General features: G+C 32.3%; 1 protein-coding gene and 1 long non-coding RNA gene across 3 annotated transcripts in view; one reads left to right on the plus strand and one right to left on the minus strand.

The window, feature by feature from the left end:
• fax (failed axon connections) overlaps window positions 1–7,014 on the minus strand; it is a 34,502-nt gene extending 27,488 nt beyond the window's left edge. For both annotated transcript variants that reach the window (XM_017614855.1, XM_017614854.1), the window contains exon 1: window positions 6,457–7,014. In XM_017614855.1, coding sequence (XP_017470344.1) covers window positions 6,457–6,855 — 399 coding nt within the window. In that variant the 5' untranslated portion in view covers window positions 6,856–7,014. The remainder of the gene's footprint in view (window positions 1–6,456) is intronic.
• LOC108362030 (uncharacterized) lies at window positions 6,881–7,283 on the plus strand. Its single transcript, XR_001847400.1, has 2 exons — window positions 6,881–6,920; window positions 7,029–7,283. It is a non-coding gene; the product is annotated as an uncharacterized LOC108362030 (long non-coding RNA).
• The last annotated feature ends 2,480 nt before the right edge of the window (window positions 7,284–9,763 follow it).

Consider the following 9,763-nt stretch of genomic DNA (forward strand, 5'->3'; position numbering starts at 1 on the left):
CGAACCGAACACTGATTTTGGTAATAAAATTCAATGATTTGCAAGCGTTGCTCGTTAGTAAGTCTATTCATGATGAAATGTCAAAGCATACTGAGCATCTTTCTCTTTGACACCATGTCTGAAATCCCACGTGATCTGTCAAATACTAATGCATGAAAATCCTAACCTCAAAAAAATCACCCGTTATATATGTAAGTAGTAAATAATCATTATAAACCAGAACAACTCCCTTTTCGTTGAAACTACCAAAAGTTAGGTGACTTTTTTAATTTGTAATTAATGAACGGAAATATGTTCATTCAAGATATATTACCACATATTTACTGGAAGAACGTAACAATTCAAGTATACAAAAACGGCGAAATTACAGTGGTTGCGTTTGGTTGCATTCCGAGAAAAGTGATAAGGTCCATTTCACATTCGGCGGCACATTTACTTATTAACAGTAAATTTGACGAATTTGGACTCTGGTGCAATGAGGGCCTTAAAAATGACTCAAAAATGTTGTCCATATATTTTTAATAATAATGTAAGTAAACACATAGATACATATCTACCATACAGATCTAACCTCAAACACGTTTTATAAATGCCATAAAAAGAGCACCGATCAATATGGCAGCTGGAAGTGATATAATATCGATATAATATTGACATCAAGTTGCCAATCAACATATATTTAAAAAAAAACCAGACTGGACCGGTGCAAATTTTTGCCTATAAATTATCAGAAAACGGATATTCAGTCCCTATTACAATAGATTTATTCGGTAAACGTTATAATTAAAACAGAGTATCTGAAGATCTACAAAAAATTGGCTATTTCATCTTGTACACCACTGTGAGTCATCGAACAGTCAATTCTCAGCACCATGCCGCTATGATAAATGACTCTTTTTGGCATGAAATTGAAGATTTTGATCTGGACAATGTAAGGTTTCAACTAAACTGGCTAACATGCCACATAACGCAGCCAGTTATGGTTCTATTGCCTGAGGAATTCCCACGACTCGTAATTTCGATATTCGTCAATGTATGTTGCTTGTCCTTTAAGACCCTACATCTTTTGTGAGGTTCAAAAAACGTCAAATTTTGGCCTAATTATATATCCGAATTTTATCAAAAACATCAAGGAAAACCGAAACAAAATTTTATAACAACACACGAAAAAATCAAAGCCAAAATAACAAAAAAAAAACTATTAACAAAAATTGCCAAAACATTGGTTTCAGCTTTTGTATACTTGAAGGACAACTAAAGTCGGATTCCCAGAAACTTTAGGTGCTCATAAGAAATCCTTGAAGGTTTTTCTTTGTTTCCATTACACCTTGGATGAAGTTATTACTAACTTTTTTGATAAAAAAAGAAATAGTTGTGTGGCACACAACCAAATATGTATAAAGTTTTCTCGAACAAATTTTATATAACGAGATGTCAAGTAGAATCGGCAGTCGAAAGAATATGTCGTTTTGGTCCTTGGAAGTTGAATCTGAAGCCAGCATTTGAAAAGTTGACTCACTTTTTTTCTTTCTACCCTAAAAAAAATACAACAAATGTACCACAATAATAGGGTTTTTGAGGTTAGAAACTAAAAGCGTGCAAACTTTTGAACTCAAACTTCGGAATCGGAATAGCGAGCAAAAATTCATAGGGATTGATAGACTCGTCGTTATGTAATGCTTTTACATCGAAAACTAAATTTACAAAATAAATATTAACAAGTTAATATATGAGTGGCTTTGCTGTCTATAAAGTTAACTGAATAAAAAAATATATATTTATAAATTTTAGAAGCAATTAATTTTTAAAATTTTTGAAAAAAAATATTTAATACATACCTAAAACAAATACATATATTAAAAATTGTGTTTATCAAAAACAAAATAAAAAGTAAAAAATTAAATTATTAAAAAATCAAAGGAGCGTTAGACTATGACTTTTTTTAAATTATTTATATCTATTTGGAGAGGATGAGGAATGATGGAAAACCAACAAAAATAACGTTTTTGCCCAAATTTGGAAATAATGTCAATTCACTTTATTTCGCACCAGTATGCGAAATAGTGTTAATTGTCCTTATTTCCATTGATCTTGTTACCTGTCACCCACTAGCTACTCAGGCATTACGTGCTTTGTATTATTTACAACAAAACCTCATAAAAACCGAGTGTGTTTGAATTCTTAAACAAAAACTTTTATCTCATTGGAAAAAATCGGAACGTCCGAAGAACTTTGCACAGTTTTTGACAGCTATTAAATATCGTTGGGAAGTTTAATTTGACGCAATGGTTATGGCTGCTTATTATTCTAACAACCACTCATACATACTTTTTTGTACCGTTAACAGATTCGCCGAATTTTGCAGGAATCATCAGTCATTTTCGATACGAGTTCCATTTTGGGAACGTCCGAACGGGTTCTTTTAATCGCTATGCACTTACTATATAACATTTATGGAAAATATTCTTATTGGTTTCAGAAAGGTATCTCACTCATGACAAAAGCTTGTGTTCACTGAGAACCTACTACAGTTTTTTTTTATGATGGGAAAAGTGTCTCCAAATGGAACGTCCATAACGCAGGAAACACTCATATGTACATATTTAGATATATGTACGAAAAATTTCATGTCAACCGAATTATAACTGCATTCAAAAATTGGTTCTCTCCTCATAGGCATATTTAATTTTAAAAAAGTCCTATGACTACTGTTCATATATGTATGTAAGTTTTGCTTTGTTGTCTAGTTTATTGAATTAAAATTAAAAAAAAAAAAACAGAAATATTCTGAAAAATGAGGTTTTTAGAAAAAAAATTCGTACAGAATTTTTTAAACTCAACAAGAATTCGTTAATTTCATCCTATATAGACCACAGCTGCCATGTAAAGAAGTTTAAATCCGGCGTTGGATTTGTAGTTGAGAGAGAGACTCCGTCACCTAGTACTGTCGTTTATTAAAGTTTGTTAAATTTTTATAATTTTTGTAAGAAGTTTTAAATGTGGATTGATGTGATGCTGGTTCTGTAATGTGCTAGACTTTTATAAATGAAATTATAAACGTTAAATAAACAAAATAGAACTAACCAAAACTGGTCAAAACGTCACTAAACTTAATCAGCTGACCACAGGTGTATACATTATGACGAAGGTTTAATGTATCGAATTTTTTTTTTCAAATATTGGGTACCGACAATTCAGCACATCATTAATTGTTATTTTCATTTTCATCGAAAATTGAAATGCTACATGCTCTAAATACTGAATATCGATGGTCAAACATTGACAATTCAAAACTAAAAAAATTTCCAAAATTAAGTTCCGGAAAAATTGCCAGTTATGAGTTTTCAATGTTTGACAATCGATATGTATTATATTATAGCCATATCGGAGCGTAGATGCTTGCTTATCTAATTTTTAAGTCACAAAATGTATTTATTCGAGCAATAATAATTACGCGAGGAAATAATAGGACAATCGTAGCTAAATCGTTATTACCTAGTGGTGCAGAAAAAAATTAAAAAAAAACCAGCTTTTGTTTATATGTACATACATATGGCAGCAAATAAAACGAGCTAAACACACAAAAACAAAAACTTATAATTATGACAATCTCGGTGTAAGTGAACGATTTGTGTCTGCAAGAGCCACTCTATTTCTATCGCATAACTGCATATTGCACATATGTATGTATGTATGTACACATACATCCAATATGTACATTCTGCATGACCCCCTGGCGAGTTGCGACTGATCCTTAATTATGTTGGTATGTACAGATGCGATCAACTAATTGGGCTCGAAATTCAAAATGATAATGTTTGCAAATTATGTTTATTTATTTATTTTTAATAATTTTCATTTAAAATATTATTCATTCTATAACAGAAACCACAGTAATAAAAGTTTAAAAGCTTGCAAATCTTGCAAAAAAATTTGTCAAACTTCAAAAAATTTTCATCAAAACTTCAAAATTTGTAATTAGAATATTTAGAAAATTTTCGGGTATGTAATTTTGTAGCCCATTCAATTGTAGTATTAGAAAGTGCAAGTTTCACGTCGTTAAAAATTAACGTTGATTTTTTAGAATTTCTTTTGTGGAGGGTGTTGCTATATGGAAGAAAATGCGAATCACCCTCCACAAAAATAAATCTAAAAAATTAACGGTAATCTTTAACTTTCTTATACTACAATTGAATGGGATACAAAACTGCATACCCGAAAATTTTCTAAATATTCTAGTTAAAAATTTTGGAATTTTGATGAAAATATTTTGAAGTTTGATTATTTTTTTTTTGAATTTGTGTAAGCTTTTAAACTTTTATTATTGTGGTTTCTTTTATAGATTGAATTATATTTTAAATGAAAATTATTAAAAATAAATAAATAAACATTATTTGCAAACAATGTCGGTTTGAATTTCGTTGCTAATTAGTTGATCGTATCTGTATGTATGTACGTACATACATACATATGTATGTATGGATCAGTGTTGCCAAAACATTTTTTAATTTTTTACCAAAACTCAAACAAATTACCAAACTCTAAAAAAATTTCAAAGTTTTTATGACATAATAGTCTGATCACATTGAAAACGACAATGCTGTCAAATTATTTTTCCACGTATTCTTATGTAGACGATTATTTTGGCGACGACAGAGCTATACCACCAGCTTAGAGCTATTTACAGATAAAGTGCTTCCTCTTCTTTTATGACAAACTCATAAAAATTCATGATGTCGCTGTCGCGTTCATAAAAATCATATTACTATCGACAAAGAGTTTAGATAATGAAGATGAACAATTTACAGTTTTATGAGTTAGTCACATTCGTATATAATTGCAAAATTGTAATTAGTCCTGTAAAGATATTTTCTTTCACCATTGGTTCCAGCAGGTAAAAATTATCCAAAAACCTGATTTTTGGGACTGCAGGGGTTGTGATCGAGCCGCCATATTAGGAAAAATGGGTGGTTTCTTTAAATTGCTATATTACACACTCATACTAAAAGCTCTGTGTTTTCAAGGCAAATTGTTACGTGAAAGGACCCTTTCAATTTTTGGCACACACATTTACATATTCACATAAGCAAATTTTTTGTTTTATGTAATTGTAAGAAGGTTAAAAGTTCTTAATCTTTATAAGTAATAAATTAGTTTTACAAATTTAAAGAAAAGACTTACGTTGGAAAAATACCAAATTGAAAAAATAAATTGCCAAATTACCAAATTAATTTTTAAAAGAAAAAAATTACCAGTTTTGGTAAAAAATTACCAAAGCGGTAACGATGGCATGGATGTGTATGCATATTGCATACAGGTTCTTTGTTATACTTGCATTTAAATTTGAGCAACTGCTGGCACCTGATTTCAAACTTACTTTATATTTATTTTATTTTTTTCGTATTGTTTTGCATGCAACTTTTTAGCACTGCAACACCTGCATTTTAATAAAAAAAAATTGAAAACTATGTAGCTCATAAACACACATCATACATATATCTCTATAACATAAATGCAACACGCAGTAATTTTTTTTTGTAAAAAAAAATAATGCATTTCGGTATGTGTGTGTATGTATATACATATGTATGATTGTAAAGTAAGCCGCTTTAGTGCATTATAACGGGCAAAAAATTCTTCTGGTACACAACTAAATACTATGTATATGTATGTATGTATATTTGTACATAAGTTCGATTCGATTGTTCCACCCCGCTCCCTACATCAGACGGTGCCTTACCACCACGTCTTGGAGTGCGCGCATGTGTGTGAAATGGGCACAAAGGCAAAAGAGTCGGCATTGGAGTGCCGCCTTTGTGTGTTGGTATAATACACATCCATCTCTCAGCGGCATGGAGCTGGGCAGAGAATAGCAACACTGGAAATGTGTGCGCGCTTCCAGTCGCACCGACAGGCAATTCAACCGTACTCAACTCATCAACGCGCAGCCAGCAACAAAGAGTTTTGAGCGCGCAAGGAGTGAAACAACAAGGAACAGGGCAGGGCAACTGCCCTTTTTCCAGCGGAAGCAGTGTGTGAGACAAAATTCAATATGGCGAGTTTTGAATTTCAATTTTTTTTTTTGTTTTTTTTTTGTTCGGTTCTTCGTTTGTGCGGATATGACAAAGTGTATGCGGTGGCGGTAGTGTGGTGATACAGTATGTACACAGTGTACATATATACATGTATATGTATCTATGCTTGGATGTGTGTACATACATACATATTAAGTATGCCCGAGTATCGAATCCTGTATTTCAGTGTCTAGCCCCATATGTGGGTTTTTACATTTTTTAATGAGGATTTTGCTCCTACAAAGTTATACGTGTGTACATGCATATATGTACATATATACATATGTATGTATTTACATACATATATACATATGTATATGCATGGATTTAAATGTTTCTGTTTGTATCTATAATAGATATATCATGGATTTATTTTTCTTACCTCGTATTTGAGACCTGCCAGACGCAGCCAGGTTTCAACTTTTAGACAATATGGTGATAACGATGGCAGCAAAGGAGTGCGGGAAAACTGATACAGATATATTACATCCTTCTCAAAGTTCGTTTTATGCACATTGAACTTTGGTGCTGGTTCGGTTTTGCTGTTAGCTACTGTTGCAGTAGTAACATTGTCTCCATCTTTCTTTGTATCATCACCGGCCGACGCCTTTGTGTCGTCGCCTTTCTCCTGTGCGTTGTTCGCTGTATCGGCACCATTGCTTTCAGCGTTATTCTCCTTGGCTGCTACTGTTTCTGTAGCTGTTGTTTCTGGCTTGGTCACCGCCGCCTCTTCAGCAACCTTATTTTCGGTAACTGGTGTCTGACTTACCTCGGATGCCATTTTTTATCTATTATTTTTTTTTTTTTTTGTTTGTTTTATTTTTTTGATTTAATTTTTGTATAAAGGTGTTTTAGTAATATTAGTTTTTCTACTAAGTTTTTTTTGTGTAAATTTTTAATTTATTTTAAAAAATTCCAAAAAAATTTTAGTTTCACTTCAAGAAACNTATAAAGGTGTTTTAGTAATATTAGTTTTTCTACTAAGTTTTTTTTGTGTGAATTTTTAATTTATTTTAAAAAATTCCAAAAAAATTTTAGTTTCACTTCAAGAAATTCCCAATTTTTATCTGGGATAAGGAATGGCTTTCCACTTTTTCAACGAACGTTACAGCAAGCACTCTACTAAGTGTACACACAATGGAATAAACAAGTATATATATGCAGACAGCTAAAAAATCCTTATGTACTACTTCACTTAAAGCCACAAAATGTAAAATCGGCACGACCACACACACCTTCCCCGACGAAATCACAAACAAAACTGAAAGAGAAAAGAGAAACAACTTCAATAAACCACTCTGATCGACTTGACTCGAAGCTAAACCAGTATAAATACACTGTGCTGCGCTGTGTACTGTGTACACATACAGGGTTAACGTATCAAAAATTTTCCTACCTTCCATCCGCTTCCAGTGAAAATGGATACATAAAATGCAACCCAAAGTCAATGGATGCCTATTTCATTTCCCGTGGAAATGGAAGTTATGAGCAACTCTAAATACCCTACAAGAACAGTGACTATCATTTGACAAATTATTTGAGTGGCAAGACTGATAGAGATTTCTGTCACTGGCTACCTACAAGTTTCTATCAAATTCTAAAGGGCAGTGTGAAAAATCTGATGTAAGCATTTGTGTACAAATTCTTCCGTCTTCCTCCAACTTATGGCCTTATATTATGGTCTATTTTTAACCAACGCAAAATTTGCATATGTGTTAAGGGTACTCTACAAGAATTGTGTGATGGAAACTAACACATTCTCATTTATCTTACTAACAGATTTGCAAATTTGGTGTTGGTTAAAAAACAGACCCTTCAATACGGCCATAAGTTGGAGGAAGACGGAAGATCACATGTACACAAATGTTTACATCAGATTTTTCACACTGCCCTTTAGAATTTTATAGACTTGTAGGTAACCAGTGACAGAAATCTCTATCAGTCTTGCCACTCAAATGATTTGTCAAATGATAGTCACTGTTCTCGCAGGGTAACTTCCAAAATGCATACGACTAGCTACCCTGCAAACCAAAGTTCCCGAAATCTTAAGGAAATCGTTAGGAGTATCTCATTTCTGTAACGATTTTTTACGAATTTTCAAAGAAAATTATATGAAGTGGTGGACACGAACTCGTAAAGAAATCTCTGTACGAAAAATAAAGAAAATTCTGGAAAAATTCTGAAAAATATTCTGCACAGAGCACCATTATTTTCGTTGCTTCACAGAGCTTCTTCCGAAATTTCGTAAAAGAATGGAAGTGTGCGTAATTTATTTCATTTTAGAAAATTCGGCAAAAAATCGAGTTAAATCTTAACGAATTCTTTACAATTTCTTTACAATGCAGAATACTCTGAAAAAATGGTTTGCAGTGTATGTACTGCGGATAACTCAATATTGAAAATTTTTTCTAAAAGCACCCATTAAATTAACGTGTTAAAATGTGCTTCATACAACAATTTTATTACAATTTAAGCATCAACGTGTTCCCTATATATGTAAAAAAAGGTATTTAACTTACATCGTTTCCTTTACTGAGTATGTGTGAGTTGAAAATACTACCACATAGATATACAACTTTGAGAAACAATAAACAAACGTATATTTTTAGAATAACTTATATAACTGCATATTTACAAGCATTTTATATATATATTTTTTTGAATTGTTTTTTTTTTTTTTTTTTAATTTACTGTCCGGTTAGTATTTATTGACGTGATCCAAGTATTGCGATATTTATTGACGGTGTAGCATGCAGTATTGATGGATGATGATCCATATCGCAAAATTTCTAAAAATTTTGAAATCTAGATCGCGGATCGCAATACCGTCAATAAATATGTGTAGCACTTTCCAAACGCGATCCATACATTTCGTCAGTACATGTTTTACTCTCATAATGCGCTCTGCCTTCCTTCTCGGTGCTTAAAACCTTTCAAGTGAAATTGGAAAATTTTTAATTAACATTGGAAATTTCAAAATAATTGTGGAATGCATTATCTGTAAATTATACGTAGAAAATAAAAATATTTTCTTGCGTCATAATAAGCGTTCAGCACAAAAATTATGCGAATACTGACGCGATAAATGTGGAACATCTAGCATTCGTGCGCGATCCATCAATCCATCAATATGGATCGCGATCCAAATATCATGATAATTACTGACCGTGTGACAGAGCCCTTAGAGTGCAGATATCGTAGATGTTACCAAAGACAGGACTAAAGCCAGATATACAGTTCAATGCGAGCGTGAGCGTGAGCTTTTTATTTTGACCAATATCTTCGTTATTACTGAACTTTTAATAAGATTAGGAATTTTGTTTTAATATATCATATATAATATCGACAAATGTATTACTAAAACGAATTATTATGGCAAAAGATCTCTGCTCTGTTGAAATTTTGAGGGAAAACAATATTGCTTTTTTTTTATATATGTTTGGTTTTAGAAAAACGCAAAGAAATGGGCGACCCTTTTTGGCGACTTTAATGGTAGAACATTTTTTTTTTTCACAAACTTATGTTTTCTGGGCTACCGACGGGCGAAGCACGAATTTTCGAAAAACGGGCCCTATTCTGTGCGCTTATGCGCATGAGTGCAGAATAAGCTAGAAACAAAAAACGGAAAAGTGGGCGTGGTCCGTCGTTCTTTTCTGATTCTAATGGTATACAAATTTTTCAGTGCAAAC

Source organism: Rhagoletis zephyria, unplaced genomic scaffold, assembly GCF_001687245.7.
Source record: "Rhagoletis zephyria isolate East Lansing unplaced genomic scaffold, Rhagoletis_zephyria_1.1 Rzeph_scaffold_00911, whole genome shotgun sequence".
NCBI classification, from domain to species: Eukaryota; Metazoa; Arthropoda; class Insecta; order Diptera; family Tephritidae; genus Rhagoletis; species Rhagoletis zephyria.